The sequence below is a fragment of the Eriocheir sinensis genome, chromosome 44 (genome assembly GCF_024679095.1).
Source record: "Eriocheir sinensis breed Jianghai 21 chromosome 44, ASM2467909v1, whole genome shotgun sequence".
NCBI lineage: Eukaryota > Metazoa > Arthropoda > Malacostraca > Decapoda > Varunidae > Eriocheir > Eriocheir sinensis.
Window position 1 is genome coordinate 7393817 of NC_066552.1, and position 18623 is coordinate 7412439.

Genomic DNA, 18623 nt, shown 5'->3' on the forward strand with positions numbered 1-18623 from the left:
AAAGGTGAATATGAAAAACTAAAATAAAACTAGAGAATGTTGGAAAAGCTAGGCAGTTAAAAAAAGATAAAAGAGAAACGGTAAAGAGAGAGAACAGAGAAGGGGAAATTAAGAGAAAGAAATGAGAATAAAGTGTAGAAGGAAAAGACGAAAAACAAAACTAGAAAAATAATGAAGGAAAAGCTACGGTTAAAATGGGTAAAAGAGAAACCTTAAACAGAGAATGGGAAATTGCGAGAAAGGAAAGGAGAATAAAGTGAATATGAAAAACGAAAACAAAAATTAGGAAATGGAGGAAGTTTAGTAAAAATGGATGAAAGAGAAACGATAAAAACAGGGAATGGGAAATTAGGGGAAAGTGAATAGAAAGAAGAATAAAGTGAATAAAAGAAGGAAAACAAAAGTAGAGAATGGAGAAAAAGCTGAGAAGTAAAAATGGGTAAAAGATAAACGTTAAAACACAGAAGATGGGAAATTAAGAGAATGAGAATCGGATGGAGTGCAAATAAGAATCAAATGAGGGTGAATAGTATATGAAATTAGGACGGAATGAAGACGACTGAATTAACGAAGACACACAAACTAACAAACAAATAAGAAAAGGAGGAAAAGAGAACTGCGAGACTGAATGCACGAAAAGTAAAGATAATAAAGAGGAAGGAACATAGAGGGAGAGGAATAATGGAGAACAGCTAGCAAGGGGAAGAGAAACCATAAATTAAATAGAAAGAGAATGAACGAAAGGAAAATAAAAGAAAACGAAATGAAAGGAGGAGCAAATATTAATGCAGAGAATGATTTAGTGAAGATTACAACCTGGACTGGATGAAAGGCGAACACACACACACACACACACACGAGTATCAGAAAACGTACATGCCAAAGAACGGTGTAACTAAAGGCGATACACACACACACACACACACACACACACACACACACACACACACACACACACACACACACACAACGTTAATACTAATACTAATAACGAAATGAATAATAAAACCTGAAGGCATTATAACAATATTTCACAACTTACGTGTATTTTTTTTTAATACAAAGTTCAACACAAAACTAAAAAAACACAAAACTATTATCTCTCTCTCTCTCTCTCTCTCTCTCTCTTAAAGGCGAGAGAGCAACGTGAGGTATTACAGAAGTGACGAAGATGAAGGCAACACGAGTTTCTGCCGATAAGAAAATTGATAGATACGAGGAAGACGACGCGATGAAGAAAGGACAAAGAAAGAGGAGGAAGGAGAATAAATGGAAATAAAAAGAATAACCCCGAGAATGGAACACGCGGGAAGATGTAAAAAGAGAAAGGGAGAATAAAGCAAGAAGGATGAACCAGAAGAAAATGAAGAATATGTACGGTGCAGGAACGGAAGATGAAAGAGGGAAGAGGATAAAAAAAAGGAAGCAAGTAAGATCACTCAGATGAAAACTATAAATATACGAAAATAAAGAAAAAAAGAGAAAAGAAAAATTGAAGGGAATAAAGAAAGAAGTATATACAGGGATACAAGATGAAATATGAGTGAAAGATATAAAAGAATGAGAGAGAAATCAAAGAAAAAAATACCTTGTGCTAAGACTAGAAAAAATAAGAAAAAATAAAGCAAAGAAAAAACGAATGAATGGAATATAAAAAAATCGATACAGGAATAATGATAAAAGGAAAAGTGATAAAAAAGAAAGGATATATAGGTACAGTAAATCAAAAAGGAGAACGTTATAATAAAAATAGATAGAATATGAAGCAACAAAGAAGACGCGCAGACCAAAACAAAAATAAGATGACAAAACAAAAGAGAAACCATACTGGGAAAAAAGAATGACAAGAGAAAGAAAGAGAAAATAAGTCGAACGAGAAAGAACTCTCAGATAAAAGCAATACACGACTAAGAAGGATAATAAAGCAGGATATGGCTGATAAAAGAAGAGATAGGGGAGATATACGAAGAAAAATAGAAGAAGAAAAGACTGGAAAAAGAATTGAAATAAAAGACTGAAAGAAAATATAGTAATAGTACAAAATAAGCTAAAAGGAAGGACAGGCGTGGGAGGAAAGGGCAAGGAGGAACATAAAGAGAAGGGAAGAGTGGAAGACAAGAAGAATGAGAATGGATGGAAAATGAAAACTAGAGAAAGCAAAGAAAAGTTAAAGTTAATCTATTTTCACTACGTATATAAATTTCCCACACTTAAATACCTTACAATATATCATTAAAGTTCCTCCATTTCTCCAGCTTAATGTTAATCTACTACATACTCTCCTATTTACATTAGATATTGCCTTAACAATTCACTATTTATGTTTTATTAATATTTCAGGTAACGAATTTTCTAACACTATTACGTAGACTGTTTATCTTGTTCTTCAGCCTTTCGTTTAAATAGTCATACTCAATTACACTCACTTCCTCCAGTTTCTCATTCTCTCATTCTGCCATAACTTATTCTATTTCTCCTGCTTCTCATCCCTTCAGTCGTAATAAAAACTATGATAATTCCAAGACAAAAGAAAACAGGAAAACAAAAAATTACACTAAACACTTGGTAAGCACACTCTCTTAGACCTCCTCGTCACACCATTTCAACACAAACATACACACACTGCTTCCTTCCTCTTCTCTTTTATTATTTTTTTTTTACGGTAAAGAAAGCAACTCAAAGACACAACAAACCCAGGGAACCATTACACAAAACACCCGGTAAACACTCCTCATAAGCCTCCTCTTCACACCATTCCAACACAACATGCACTCACTCTTTCCTTCCTCCTCTTCCTTACTTTTTCTCTTATTAACTAGACCCACTAGAGGAAGCAAAACAAAACCAGGGAACCATTACACAAAACACCCGGTAAACACTCCTCATAAGCCTTCTATTCACACCATTCCAACACAACATATAATCACTTTCCTTCCTCCTCCTCCTTACTTTTTTTTCTTATTAACTAAAAGAAGCAAAACAAAACCAGGGAAACATTACACAATCCACACGGTAAACACTCCTCCCAAGCCTCCTTTTCACACATTTCAACACTACATACACTCGCTTCTGGTCTCATATCTCACTGCTTCCTCTCACACACTCGCATCCGTCCTTTGCATTTACGAACCAACCGCTCCTCTTCCTCTTAGTATATGCCGCCCACACCTCATACCGTGATATCATCCTGTCCCATCTCTACCTCCTCCTTCCCTTCTCCTTTTCTCTATTCCTCCTCCTCCTCTTCCCCTTTCCTCTACTCTTCTCCTCTCTTCATTCTGTTACATTTCCTCCTCTTCTTCTTCATTCTGCTTCCATATTCTGTGTTTTCTCCTCCACATTCCCTTTTTCATATTGTTCTATCTCCTTTCCTTCCCTATAATTCTACTCTTTTTCTTTCTCCTTTATTTTCCTCACTTCCATCTCTTTTCATCTTTTTCCATTTCCTTTTCTTCTTTCTTTTACTGTCCTTTCTTTTTTTTCTTCCCTCTCCTCCTCCTCCTCATTTTACTTCCCTTTCCTCTACTTGTCTCTCTCATTTCACTCCACCCTGATCCACCTCTTCTTCTTTTCCTTCTTCTCTTCTTCCTTCTCTCCTTCATCTCTCTTATCTCGCTATATTTCACTCGCATCCCATTACCATCTTGTCGAGTCTCTCTCTCCCTCATTCTCCTCATTTTTCCTCCTTCCTCCATTTTCTTTACTTTTTTTCCTACTTAGACCTCCACGTCTTTATCCTGTTGTCCCATCTTCTTTCCCTCTCCCTCCCTCCCTCTCTCCTTCCTCCGTCCCTTACCTCCACTTCAATCAATAACCATCTCTCTCTCTCTCTCACAGTCCTCCTACACATTTCTTCATTATTCAAATATTTTCAGTTCATGTTTCTTCCTCTTCACTAAAATGTCCAGACTCATAAATTCGTCACTCACAGTTTATTCAACCTGTAATTATTTATTCATCTCACATGCAGGCGTCTTACTCATTACAATATCTATCCCTCTCCCCCTTGTTCTTGTTCGTAGTCTCTATCATCATCTCAGTTACAATCTCCTCCTCTTCTTTTTGTTCTTCTTTATTTCTCCACCTTCTTTGCATGTCATCTATCTCCTTATTACAATCTCTTCCTCTTCTCGATCTTCTTTCTCTCATCTCTTGCGTCTCCCTTACACTTTATTCATGTCATTTATTACTATCTCTCCTCCTTCCTCTTCTGTATCTTCTCTATTCACCTCTTTACATGTCTTCTCTTCCTCTCATCTTCTGGTCACCTCCCTCAAACGTCACTCGTCTCACACATATATAACCATTTCTTCCTCTTTCTCTTTAACTCTCCTAAACGTCCTTCATCTAATTGCAACCTCTTTCTACTTTCTCTCTCTCTCGTCTTCTCTTCATCCTTGTAACACGTCATTCATCTCCTCATTAACGTCTCTCCCCTTTACTCCTCTTCTCCTCAACTCTTTTACGTCATTCATCTTCCCATTACGATCTCTTCTCTTGGTCTGATCTTCTCTTCACTTCCCTCACGTCATTTATCTCCTGTTTAAAATCTTTCCCTCTTGTTTTCCTCTTCTCTTCAACCCTCAATCACGTCACTCATCTCCTCATTAAAGCCTCTTCCCTTTGCTCCTCTTCAGCTATCCCTCATTACAATCTCTTCTCTTCACTTCCTTTACATGTCATTTATCTCCTGTTTAAAATCTCTTCCTCTTGTTTTCCTCTTCAACCCTCAATCACGTCACTCATCCCCTCATTAAAGCCTCTTCCCTTTGCTCCTCTTCATCTCTCCCTCAACCGGCCTCTTGCAGACTCCATACGTTCTTATTACAATCTCTCCCCCATGCTTTGATCTTCTCTTCATTCCTCTAACGTGTCATTCACTTCACCCATCATACTTCCCTCCCCATCCTCAACCTCTCCCTACTCTCCCTTCACCCTCATCACGAATCACCCCCCCTGCACATCCCAATTATTTATGCACCCTCTCCCCTCTCTCTCCCCCACATCAGCTCCATCATTCATCCCCTTATCCTCCCCACACTCTCTCTCTCTCCCACACTACCTAACCGACAAACCTTGCATCTCTCTCTCTCTCTCTCTCTCTCTCTACCCGTCCTTCGCCCTCCTCTTACTTCACGTCTCCCTCACCTTTTAGGAAGAGAAAGTGAATTACAGTATCACAATATCTACCTCTTCCACTATAACCTTTCCTGTACACGACCTTAGACTCTAACTATAATTTTTTTTTTCGGCATCTCTGTAGTAGTTGTATTTACCGTGATTTTTTGTTTTGTTATATAGCTAAGTGGTATTATCTTTTCCTCACTTCCATCTTTTTATCTTCTTCCATTTTCCTTTCCTCCTTGTCCTCTTCTTTCTTCTCTCTCCTCCTCTTTATCTTACTTCCCTTTCCTCTACTTCTCCTTCATCTCACTCCACCCTGATCCACCTCTTCCTCTTTTCCTTCTCCTCTCCTCCATCTCTCTTATCTCGCTATATTTCTAAGACTAACAATAATACATGCCTACTCTACCTTTTCAGCATCTCTGTAGTTATAATATTTACGGTACTTTATTTTTCTGTATAGCTAAGTGGTATTAACATAATTTCTTTTCACATGTAGTCTACTCACACGTGGTTAGTTTTGTTATTTTCTCTTGATGTTATTCTTTTCTTTCTTTTCTTTATCTCTTAATGGGCCTTTCTCCTTTCCCTAATGAACTAAGATAACGATAAGAAGAAACAATGACCTTTCAAACCCCATAATTATCAACCTATAGTAACCATATTGGAGTTGTAGTGGTAGTAGTGGTGGTGGTGGTGGCTGAGGTATTTGAAAGTAGGCTATCCAACACACACACACACACACACACACACACACACACACACACACACACACACACATAGCCTCCGCCTTAAATTATCTTATCAGTTTACCGCTACTAACATTATCGTTCCTCTCCTCCTCTTCCTCCTATACCTCCACCTTCTCCCCCTCCTCCTCCCCCCCTCCGGAACCTTACCGAACCCTGAAGCCTTACTAACAATCCTGTATGATGTTCCAGTTGGTAGTAATATTCACTTCACATACATATATAATCTGTTCCTCTCTGCATTTACTATTATTATTATTAGTGGTGGTAGTAGTAGTAGTAGTAGTTGTAGGTTACTGAACATTCACTCTCGTCCATTTGTTTTTTTCATTTACATTAATTTCAAATGTTAACCTTCAGATTGTATAACAGAAATATGTAGTAAAAAAGGGGAGTGGAAAAAATATACAAAATGTCAGACCGTGAAAAATATGCTCCAGTTAACTTGATTTTCATGTGGGGTGAATATGATAACTCCCTCCACGCTATTCTCTCTCTCTCTCTCTCTCTCTCTCTCTCTCTCTCTCTCTCTCTCTCTCTCCGGATGGATGGACGTATTCGATCTTTTTCTATCTTCATCACACTTTCTTAATTTCCTTATCTTCATCATCATTACTTACAGTTTTAACACCATAACCGGCTTCATTACACACACACACACACACACACACACACACACGAGACAGGAAACAACCACATGCTTTAACTTCTTTCCCGATTACAACCGCTTCATTAATAACAAGAACTAGCAAGGACCGAATTCATCCAACATATCAAGTTACTTTTATGTCCAGACGCTACAGAGAAGATTGGTTAAGTTCTTGTGAGTGTAGTTCTCGTTCATTCATTTCGTTTATATTCGTTCCTATTCACCATAACCGCTGAACATGAAACGCAAGGAAAGGTGAAGAGAAGATGAGAGCAAGAGAAGAGATTGCAATGAGGAGATAGAAGACATGCAAAAGTGAAGAGCAGAGGAAGAAGAGCAAGAAGAGATAGTACTAGATGGCATGAATAACGTATACAGGAGACGCAGAGATGAGAGAGAGGAGCAAAAAGAAGAGGAGATTATAATGAGGAGATAAACATATTCTCGTTACTTTTATGTTCAGACGTCACAGAGAAGATATGCAAGTTCTCGTGAATGTTTTCCGTTCATGAGGTGCAGGAATCATACAAAAAACTACCTCTGACGTCAAGAAATCAGCCGCCTGCGGAAATACCAGCAACGTAGCCTCGAAAACGTGTGCTAATGGGGCGAAACGTTTGAGAACATGGAACTAGATCTCTTGTTATGAGTGGTTTTTTTTTTTTACTTTGTGTTTAATCAAAATTGTAAAGAGAAATGTTAAAATGATACACAATGCATAACAAAGTGAGCTTATACATTCCCTTTAATTCACACACGTGACTATTTTTTTTCTTGCTAATCTTTTTAATTAAGGTTTACTGCAGTGAGATGTAATGTTGACTTAAGAAAGGTAATATCAAAGTAACAAAAATAACAATAATAATAATAATGATAATAATAAAAAATACAACTCACATATATTATTTTTAAAGGTCCATTGTAGTTTTTATGGCTGAGAGACTTTCTGAAACACGATAAATATCAACACCGGAAGAAAAAAAGAAAAAAGAAAAAAAAAAAAAGTCCCACTGATGATTTAGTCTCCTTATTTATTTTTCTTTGAAGGTTTAAAATAGAAACTTTGACACACACGAGACGAGATGTAATTTTCGCCTTAAAAGAAAACAATAACAATAACACATACGAAAAACCCCCAGCATATATTGAACGTTCCTTGTCTATATTTGCCTACTTCTAATTTTCTTTCAAAGTTCATCGTCAACTTTCTGAAACACGCGAAGTGAGAGATGGAATTTTCGCCTAAAAAAAAAAAAAAAAAAAAAAAAAAAAAAAACAGCAGTATTGAACGTTGTGTCCTAATATTTACTTACTACTAAATTTCTTTCAAAGGTTCATCGTCAACTTTCTGAAACACGCGGAGAGAGATGGAATTTTCGCCTAAGAAGACACAATATCATACACATACGAAAAAAAAAAAAAAAAAAAATCACATTATATACTGAACGTTATGTATCCTTATTTACTCGCCTCTAATTTTCTTTCAAGGTTCATCGCCAACTTTCTGAAACACGCGAGTTGAGGGATGGAATTTTCGCTCCTGACGTCATACATCACAGAGAGGAAAGTTGCAGATTCACTCCACGCTCACTTAAAGGTGCCGGGATGAGAGAGAGAGAGAGAGAGAGAGAGAGAGAGAGAGAGAGAGAGAGAGAGAGAGAGAGAGAGAGAGAGAGAGAGAGAGAATTAACATAATGTGATTCACAATGAGGGTAATACGAGACGAAAAACTAGTAAGAGTGACTGAGAGAGAGAGAGAGAGAGAGAGAGAGAGAGAGAGAGAGAGAGAGAGAGAGAGAGAAAGGCACTCAATACAACTCAACCTATTCTAACCTAAGTGGTCGTAGTGGAAGAAGAATCGATGTTTGGGACTCTCTCTCTCTCTCTCTCTCTCTCTCTCTCTCTCTCTCCTTTCATTTTCATATATTCCCACGTTCCTTTTATTACACGGCTCCATATAATCCAGTCAGTCTTTCCCTTTCATCTTTCACACACACACACACACACACACACACACACACACACACGGGAGTTTTGGCACATCTCCAGCAGGTTCCAGGCAGACTAAAGGGGAAACACACACACACACACACACACACACAACTACTACTACAACAACAATTAACAGGCATACGTAACTTGCCGCACACACCCATTCAATAATAATAGGAAGAAAAAGAAGATGAAGGAGAGAAGAAAGATGAAGAAATGGAAAAAGATAAGAGATGAGATACAAGAGAAAGAAGGGAAAAGAATCGTTGTCTTGAAGGTCAAACAAACCATTTTCCTCCAATTTCTTATCTTTAAAACTGTAAATCTATTTGGTGCATGAACTGCCGGATGGATAGAGGAGGCAGGGATATATTTTTTTTTTAATTTCTTTTTATAGCACGCTTTTTCCTCCTTATAATTGGCAAGACTGGTCACGCTCATAAGGGTTTTCGTGGAGGAAGGTTGTGCAAGTTTGCCTTCTTCCTTTCCTCTAAAATTCTTATTACTTTCTTCCTTAGCATTCTTTTTTATTTCATTTTTTTCTGGTCCTTCGTAACACCTTTTATTTTTCCGACTTCCTTCTTTACTCATATATATTACTTTCTTCGTTCCTTAATTATATCACATTCTTAATTCTTGTTTTTTTTTATATTTCATCCTTCCTTTTTTCTGGACCCTCGTAACATCTTTTATTTGTTCCATCTTCCTTCGTTACTTCTTATATGTCTTTATTCTTTCTTCCTTAATTATATCACTTTATCATTACTCTAGTTTTGTATTTCATCCTTCCTTCATTTCTTTCTTTTTTTCCCTGACCCTTCCTAACGCCTTTCATTCTTTAGTCTTCCTTTCTTCTTATGTCTTTTTTTCTTTCCTTCCGTATTTCTTATAATCATTTCTTCCTTACTTTTTTTTTATTCCATTCTTCTTTCCCCCTCACACTTTATTAGTTCTTCCATCTTCCTTACTTCTTAAACATCTTCCTTTATCCATCATTTCTTACATCATATACTCCTTTATCCATCATCACTTCCTTCCTTCTGACTCCTTTATTTCCCCCCTTACACATTACTTTCTTCCTTCTTTCTAACTATAATCTAGCTCGTGTTATCATGAAAAAAATAACACTGCAGAATGATTATACGGCTCGTGACTTTTCTTTCACCCTGCATATGGTTTTATTTATATTTTATTTTGTTCCTCTTTTCTATAGTTTGTCTTTCAGTGTTCCTTCAAAGAGCATGGATACACTAAGAAGCTATGTAACCTTTTCTTCCTTCTTCCCTTACATAATTTCTTACATTCCTTCCTTCACTTTCCTACTCTCACCCACACACTTTCTTTGTTCTTCCTCGCTAACTCTAATCTATCTTACGTTCTCGTGATAATGCAACACTATGAAGAACTATTTTCATTTTTTCTTTCTTACCTCCATTATTCTCTATTCTAATTCCTTCTTTATCTTATTTTCCTATATCTACTCCTTTCGCTGTTGTTGTCAAGCTGTGTGTGTGTGTGTGTGTGTGTGTGTGTGTGTGTGTGTGTGTGTGTTCTCGTGATAATATAACACTATGAAGAAATATTGAGTCTTTTCTCCCTTACTTCCTTTCCTAAATTCTCTAATCCCATCTTTATCTTATTTTCCTCTATCTACCTTATTTTTGTTGTTCTTGGTTAATACATGTCGTCTAGCTGTGTGTGTGTGTGTGTGTGTGTGTGTGTCAATTACGAGACAAAATATCGCCATGTGTGTATAATCTCCCCTTCCCTCCGCACTATCTGCTTGTTTTGATGCCGAGGCACGATAATAGTCTAGGACGGCGTGCCAATGTACGATAATACTTGGAGTAGAGGCGACTACTCGATAACAACATAACACTATCACTTCCTATGTGTTTGAAGGAGGAACTAGACAGATTGGAGACTAGCTAGCAACCTTGTTCCTTCCTAGCCATCTGGTATCGAGTAAAAGAGATGAATACCAAGATAATGAATGCCGCCTTGTTACAGAGCTTACGTCACATTAGAGAGAATACAAAGCTGGAGGAACTAGAAAATGAAGCTATGAGATATTTGCAACATGGGGTAGAAGACAGAATAGCATTGAGGGAAAATATCAAACTTCCATTGTAGTTGCGTAACATTAGAAAGAAAATAAACCTCAGGAAATTGAAGACACCCACAAACTGCGAGTTGCAACATGAGACAGGGATGCAATTAGTGGAAGGAAAAAAGTGCAATCTATAATTATTGACTGCCACGTGTGAAAGACGATAAAGTGAACGAAAATATATGAAGGCAACTAGCTAAACATGATTCATTATTTTACCATTTTGAACTGAGAACACGTAACAGTGAGAAATAGGCTAATGATAAACCCTCCATGTCAGTAAATAAATAGAAGATAACTCAGCACAACCACTTATTCTTGTCCTTAAACAAAAGAAGCAACCAATTAAACACGATCTATCATTTACCTTATTGAACTGAGAACACATAACAGTGAGAAATAGGCTAGTAATAAACCCTCTATGTCAGTAAATAAACACAAGATAACTTAGCACGACCGCTTAGTCTTGTCCTTAACCCTTGCTTACTTCAATGAATACAACACTGAATAATCAACACTCATCACGTTCCCCTAATCATTCTCCAGCTGTGAGGACAAAGGAGAGGCGAGCCCAAGACCACGACCATTTATGCCACACACACACATACACACACACACACACGTCTTGTATCAGTGTTGCCAGACCCAGTGGAGCCAGTAAGTGTATTAGAAAACCTGTTCTCAGTGTTTGATGTCAATGAGGGATGGAATGCAGTTGCCAGACCACAGACACCATCAACCTCCAGAAGCAATATAACACAACCATAAGATACATGACAACCTAACTGTGAATTAAATAAAGAACAAGCATTATTTTATGTTACCTTCATTCCCGTTAGTTCGTTTAGCCTTATCTAGTCTATGAATCAAGAAGAAAGATAAACGAACATACGATGAGCATTCTGCAAGTCATTTAAGAAGATAGAAATATAAATAAATTAAGGATTGGTAAGACAACTGAGCTATCCACAGGTATTGAATGACAGATGAGGATACAGCAAAGTTCCAATGACCAGATGAGGTTCAATCACAAGGTATATGAACAGGTGAACAATGTATATCTGGTCTGTTACAAATGATTCTATACCTGAACGTAGAGCGAATGAGTGACTGGCAGGTGGGCGCTACGCTGGTTATGTGGGTAGTGATGTAACCACACACACACACACACCAGAAAACAGAGCCATATTTGCAACCAAGACCCATCACAAACATATGCCAGTCATGTCACATACTCACTCACTCGTCACATACCTTCACCTACGATAAACACACACCACATGGACATCAACACACCATTAACACTAACATTTATACCACATAACATCACAACATACCATCAACGTCAACATTTATACCACATAGCTACATACCACTAACATGACAACATACTATCACCGCACCCACCCACACCGATGAGACATACCACCACCACCACATCATTTCTAAAAGTGCTACTAGAGCCACGTCTGAGTAATGACTAACTTTTGAATGTCGAACCACCATAACACCACCTACCCCATACACACACATACCCACGCCACATACCGCATACCAACAGCTCTGCCCATTTCACAAGCATCTCTCTCTCTCTCTCTCTCTCTCTCTCTCTCTCTCTCTCTCTCTCTCTCAGCTTCATTCACAATCCTTTACAAAATCGCAAGTCACCTTCAATTAAAACAAAAGCACATAAACAACAAAAGCAACTAATCTACTCATTAACTTCTCTTCGTAAGTTTAAAACCTAAATACTACACTCCTTCAATTAAACAAGCAAGCAAATAAAGTAATACCAAGAATCACTAATTGCATAAAAAGATTATGCAAGTTAAGTTGAGGAGGAGGAGGAGGGAGTGGGTAAGAAGAGGAGGATATGGTGCTATTGCAAGAGAAGAGGAAGGAGGAGACGAAGGAGGAAAAAATAAAAAGGAGAAGAGAATAGAGAATGTATGATAAGGCAAGGAAATGATGCATAAGGATAAACAAATGACGGAGAAGGAAGAGAAAAGGAGAACCAGAGAGAGGAGTAAAGAAAAGAAAAAAGAGGAGACATAAGAGATAAAGCGGAGAGAAGAGATGAAGAGCGAGGAGAGGCAGAGAGGGAGTGAAGTAGGAGCAGCGGTAATCTCCCGGCAAACGTGCGGTCTCGCGAGGGTTGGCAGCCCTGCACACCTGACCTTGAGCGGGGGCGAAGGTTCACGGGTTTAAATGACCAAATCCACTCCCCCTCCTACTACTACTCCTGTCCACTCCCTCACGATGCGTCCAAACACGTGTATACCTGTGAATTGTCTTCCCTACCTGACGCAAAGGTGTGAAAGGAGACAATGATGAGGATGGTGTTTGAAGTTTCGTCCGCTCGACTTGTTTATCTGCGGATTCTTCTGATGTATGGCAACAATCTCTCTCTCTCTCTCTCTCTCTCTCTCTCTCTTACACACACACACACACACACGCTAGCACGCCAAGGTGTATTACCCGCGCTTTGCCATGCCGCGTCTTGCTGCCAGTCCTGCTACAACCACCGGATGTAAAGATTCATGCATGTGCCCGGCGTCGCAGCCCGGGTGTAGGATACGAGATGGATGGAGAGAGGGGAGAAGATAGATGCATAGGTGTAGATTGAGGTTGATAGACAAGTAGATAAGATGCATGTAACAGGGAACGCCTCGGGTACTCACACAGGGTTGAAGTTGGTGTTGGTCTCCGGGAAGCCCTCCAGCTCGTCACATGACTCCCCGCCCGAAGAGGTGTCGGTGGCGTCAGAGTCATGGTAGGTGTGGGCGTGAGCAGCGGCCTGCATCTCAGAGGCCACGGCGGCCACCTCCACGCGGGTGTGCTCGGGCAGGGCAAGAGAAGGGGTGGGCGCTGGGGTGGGGGTTGAAGCGGGGATGGAGGCGGGGGATTGCTGCTTACTGCTGCCGGCGGGGCGGTGGGAGGATCGTAGCCTGCCCAGCCCCTGGGACGCCTCCACGCGCCGCACCAAGTTCACCAACGCCGTGGTGGACATAGTGCGCATGGCTTCCGCCCGCAATGTCTCTAGATTCACCTCCGGGGGCGTAGGGGGCGCCGCCCCGTCATCTGTGGGTGCCTGCTGCTCCCGCTGCTGGGTGAGGGCCGCGTGCCCATACTCCAGCAGGTCCCGCAGCTGGCCAGATACGGTGGCGCTGAGGCCCCTGGAAGTGACCCGACGGAGGCGGCGCTGGAGGCGTGCCTGGCGCCGCTCCAGCAGCCACTGGCGGCGGCCGAGCTCTTCCACCAGTTGGCGAGCCCGCTCCTCCTTGAGCACCTCAGGCTGAATAGGTTGCTCCTCCAGGTGGGGCTGGTGGTGCTCAGGCTGGTGCTCGGGAATGGCCACCTCCGAGAGGGGCGGGGCTGGGGGCAGATTCAGGCCGGCTGTGTCCACCGCCGCCAGCACCTCAGGGTTGTTGGCCAGGCGGGCGATGGTGTCGATGATCTCGTTCACGTTGGGGAAGTCTTTCCCTATGAGGGCGAGGATGTCCCCGTCGTGGGGTGGCGGCCGCGGGGACCTGTGGGGCGCCATGGCGTCCGGCGCCATGTCCTGTCCCATGATGGTCGCCTCGCTGTTGATGTTCTCCTGCGGAGTGGTTGTAGTAGTGGTGGTGGTTGTAGCGGTAATGTTGCTTTCTACAGCTGCTTCACACTGGGGCGGAAGGCCCGGCTGAGGGTCCATGGTAGTGTGGGCGGCGTGGGGGCGTGGGGGAGGGTCGCACCCCTCCCGCCCGCACGCCAGCCCACTCGCGCCTGGGGGGCGGGAGGCTCGGCGTGAACCGTTGGCGAGGGCGGCGGCCAAGTGGGCGTCGGTGCAGTCGTGGGGCTCCTTCAGCCCGCCATACTGAAGCGGCAGGTGCGTGGCGGGCGGAGAGCTGCTGCGGCCCGCGGGGCTTTGGCCGGGGCGCCCCGAGGAGGAGTGGTGATGGTGGTGGTGATGGGCAGCCACGTGGAACGTCTGCGGGTCGGACGCTTCAGTGAGGGCGGGGGCCATAACGACCGCCCACTCCAGCGACACTCCCGCGCCGCGCCGCTAACTGCCGCCCATGGCACCACCCACGACACCTGCCGCCCGCCAGTCACGCCGCCCGCCACATGATGGAGCCAGGGGCAATAAGGTGACAACACACTGCACTACACTGCTTGCACACCGCCACACTCCGGCGCAGCTCACCACGCCCCGGACCCTGGCACTCCACCACCATGCACTGCAACGACACAAACACCACCATTAGCACCGCCAGCCAACACAACACTGCCAGTAAGCACAACACACATGCACACCGCAGCGCTCCAACACAGCCACATCCGTGAGGGCCGGTTGACACACTGACGCGGGACAAGAAAATTATACTGCCTCCCCTTCATTAACCTGTACGCCTTGGCCTCGTTTCTGCACCATATATTTATCTCACCTCGACAGTGCATCCTACACCCTTCAACACACACACACACACACACACGAATCTCCATCTATAATACCGGTTAATAAAATCTGCAGCTCTCTGATATTTTATTACCGTTCATAAAATATGGACGGCATCCTAAACAATGAAAACCTTCACTTTATATTTATAAGCACGGATGTGAGGCATAAACTGACATTTCTGCTCGCAATTAAAGGTTCAAGGTATAATGGGAGACAATTCATGACTAGCGATACAAAATTTTAACTGCGTATTTGTGTATGAAACACGGTGGGATGGGCTCTATGAGTGCGACTAGAAACACTACTTCCACACCCGTTAATTAAAGAATGTAACACCAAAGGAAACCATTTTCATAGTTATCAGCGTGACGCCAATCGAAATACTACAGAAACGGTAGACAGGAAATGGGGGTGGGGGATAAGGATGCGATGATAACATGTGACACTCGACCTCAATATAACAACCCCCATGGTATGAAAACAAAAGCAAGAATATATCACGTGAACTATTTACTTTTGACTGATGGCACTGCACAATATTCCAATCTAAGGACGCAGAAGGGAGGCATACAGACGAGGCACAGAAACATTTAAGGAACACACCAGATAAACATGATAGGAAAAAAATATCACGCTTCTCAGAAAACACATCCAAACCTAACCCTCGACTTCGACTATGAACAAAACTAAACCAAACCGTCAACCACAGCAAAGTACATTCCGTAATACTTCGTTCACTTAACACACAAAAACACATCAGGGGAATGGGCCACTCAATACTGGTTGATGTGAACGTAACACTTTGAAACGTTCCTACTGATCTCACACACAACTGCGCTCACACTTGGCGGGAAAGAACGTGGAAGTTTGGGGGGTTGAGGGAGGAGGATGGGAGTGGGAGTAGAGAGGGAGGGGAGTGAGAGTAGAGAGGGAGGAGAGTGGGAGAAGAGAGGGAGGAGAGTGGGAGAAGAGAAGGAGGGGCATGGGATAGAGAAGAGGATGAATGAGGAGGATGGGAGGGAAGAGAAAAAGAGAGAGAGAGGGTGGGAAAACGTATGCAGAGAGAGAGAGAGAGAGAGAGAGAGAGGGGGGGGCAGTGGGCGCGATGGAACCACGTGACCAAGTTAGACACGTGACGCAATGCTTCCCCTCTCCCTTCACGCGATACACCACTGGCCTACGCTGTAACGAAGGTCAGAACATGCGGGAACTTGTGGTGGAGGAGATGATGATGATGATGGTCAGTGTCCTCTTCTCCCCCATCCTTTCCCACCTCTCGCAATAAAAGGATAATAATCTCGTCTCCTGTCTTCACCTCTTCTCTAAACACACTGAATTGACGATAAAAGGTTGTATACGTAGTTTATATTGAGATACGGTGATGACTGAAGTAATGAATTGTATACTATAGCTCGTCAGTTTACATTATTCACTGGAATATCTTTAGATTCATCCTTTTCCTAGGTAGTAATTATCCGTATGGTTAGAAAAACCTGAAAGCATCATGTAGGTATCTCTTAAATTTCTATATATTTCCATGCCATTAGGTGATGCAGCACAAACACAAACTTCTGTACACACGTAAACACATGTAACACACGTCCAGGAGCCGCTGAAAATGTGAGGCTTTTCATTTATTACATTCAGACAACATACGTTTCTTCACTCCTTCCTTTCACAAGAGGCGGATGCTGGTGTGTTTTTCAGCCGTTTCCATTAAGATATGCCGTCGACACACGTTTCTTATCTCGTAATCTCCCCTTCCCTTCGCGACAAGACGGATGCTGCCGAGTGACACTTTTTTTTACGGGAGGGGGGCGGGGGAGCCGGTCGCATGGTTACGTCACCTCGGCTTACCTTCACCTGTGTGGCGGCAACAGGATGAATTTCCGTCTCACCGTTGTTATATCACCACCAGGTGTTACTGAAGATAATTAGTCCGTCGATTTTTTACATTTTCGATAACTCAGAATCACAAATTTAACTTCCAGCCACTGAATAAAAGACCTGGACTCTCATATCTTATTTCCCGATAATTTCCCATCACTGAGAACACCAAAAAGATAACATACCATTATAATCAAGGGAATTTGAACATTGATCTTCCCGCATTGTGAACCGGATCACGGAAATATTGCAACGCACCAATATTGTTAATCCTCATTGCAGTAACTCTTGGCAAACACATTCATGGAGGGTTTTAGAAGCTCAGGTTAGAGACAAACACAACCGTGACTCGGGATCATTCAATCACGATGGGCCGCGCAGGGAGGGACGAAGCAAGATATTTTCCTGACTCCTCTTCCTCATTGCAATAACTTCGTGGAATCATTTTAGGAGGGTATTGAGAGCTCAGGATAAGGATAGTAACAATCTAAAGTCAGTTTGAGGTATTCATTCACGGAGGGCCGCAGCAAGAGATATCACCAACTTGTTTTCTCTTTGCAATAACTCCGTAGAATCATTCAGGAGGGGTTTGAGAGCTCTGGATGAGGATAGGAATATATTCATGAGTCAATTTCGGATATTCATTCACGGGGCGCCGCGCAGGGAGGGACGGAGCAAGAGATGTTAACGTGACGGCGTCCTGAGCCAGACTGAGCCTCGAGGACCACGTGACACCGCCGCCATGGACACCCCGCCTCGGCCACTCCACCTCCGCACTTATTACCTTCACTATGCCTCCTCCAGCACTCTCCGCCGGCTTTTTTCGGCCTTAAACACACCTCCGCGATGTTACCAACCTTTACCACCACGGATCCCGCTGCCAGTCCCTCGAAGCACACCGTAATTCTGTATATTTCCCTCAAAATTCCTGCTGTGTAGTTCCTCCCGCGGCACCTTGGAGCACACCAGAGGAGTTACTGACTCGCCTCCGCTCCGGGTTTTTTTATGCCACCTAAAATTCCGGCGCTGGGTTTCTCTACCGCCAAGTATCAGTCCAGTGGGTTTAGATAGCGCACTCGGTGGTATTTAGGCTTTTTTTAGATTTTATTCTGGAAATGTGGAGCTTTGAGCCTGTAGCAGACATACGATAGACTGTGAAGTGAGCCAGATGCGCGGCCCGTGACGTCACTGCGCAAACCGCATTGTGTGAGGGGCGGACGCTGTTCCCTTCGCCGCGCCTACCCTCCACAGCCAACATAATTTTTCCTTTTATCCGTAGTTCGTAGCTTTTAGCTTTAATTTAATGCTGGAAAAGTGTATGCACTTATGTTTTGATGATAAATATACCTGTTGCAGCGTACGGGTTGTCTTTTTCGGGTCTTGTAAGTGGACGCCAGTATCCTCCCCGGGGCGGGCGGCGGGCCGAGGTAAAAGCTCTGAGTTGGCTCACATACAAAATTTGGCGGGTTTTGAATAACGATCGTCTTCCTGTAATGGCATCAACCAAGCAAACAGAAATAATTCCTTCGAAAATAACAATATTTGGCCATGTATCCATCTCTGCCAGGTACATTACAAGCCTCAAGGGGCCAGGGAGCATCGGCTGGCGTTATATCAATATTTCGGGGAGTCGGCGGCCATTTACATGGGAGGTACGATGCCTTCCCTGCA

At 42.5% G+C, this 18623-nt stretch overlaps 1 protein-coding gene across 5 annotated transcripts in view; it reads right to left on the reverse strand.

The window, feature by feature from the left end:
- Window positions 1-18088, reverse strand: part of LOC126980378 (KAT8 regulatory NSL complex subunit 1-like) — a 75319-nt gene extending 57231 nt beyond the window's left edge. The window contains exons 1-3 of one of the 5 annotated variants that reach the window (XM_050830237.1): window positions 17602-17650; window positions 16923-17111; window positions 13306-14844 (exon numbers count right to left, since the gene is read on the reverse strand). In XM_050830237.1, coding sequence (XP_050686194.1) covers window positions 13306-14630 — 1325 coding nt within the window. In that variant the 5' untranslated portion in view covers window positions 14631-14844; window positions 16923-17111; window positions 17602-17650. Of the gene's footprint in view, window positions 1-13305; window positions 14845-16721; window positions 16876-16922; window positions 17112-17137; window positions 17490-17601; window positions 17651-17809 lie in introns of those variants that run through there. The other 4 variants (XM_050830241.1, XM_050830236.1, XM_050830240.1 and 1 more) reach the window with 4 other exon arrangements.
- Between the last annotated feature and the right edge of the window lie 535 nt (window positions 18089-18623).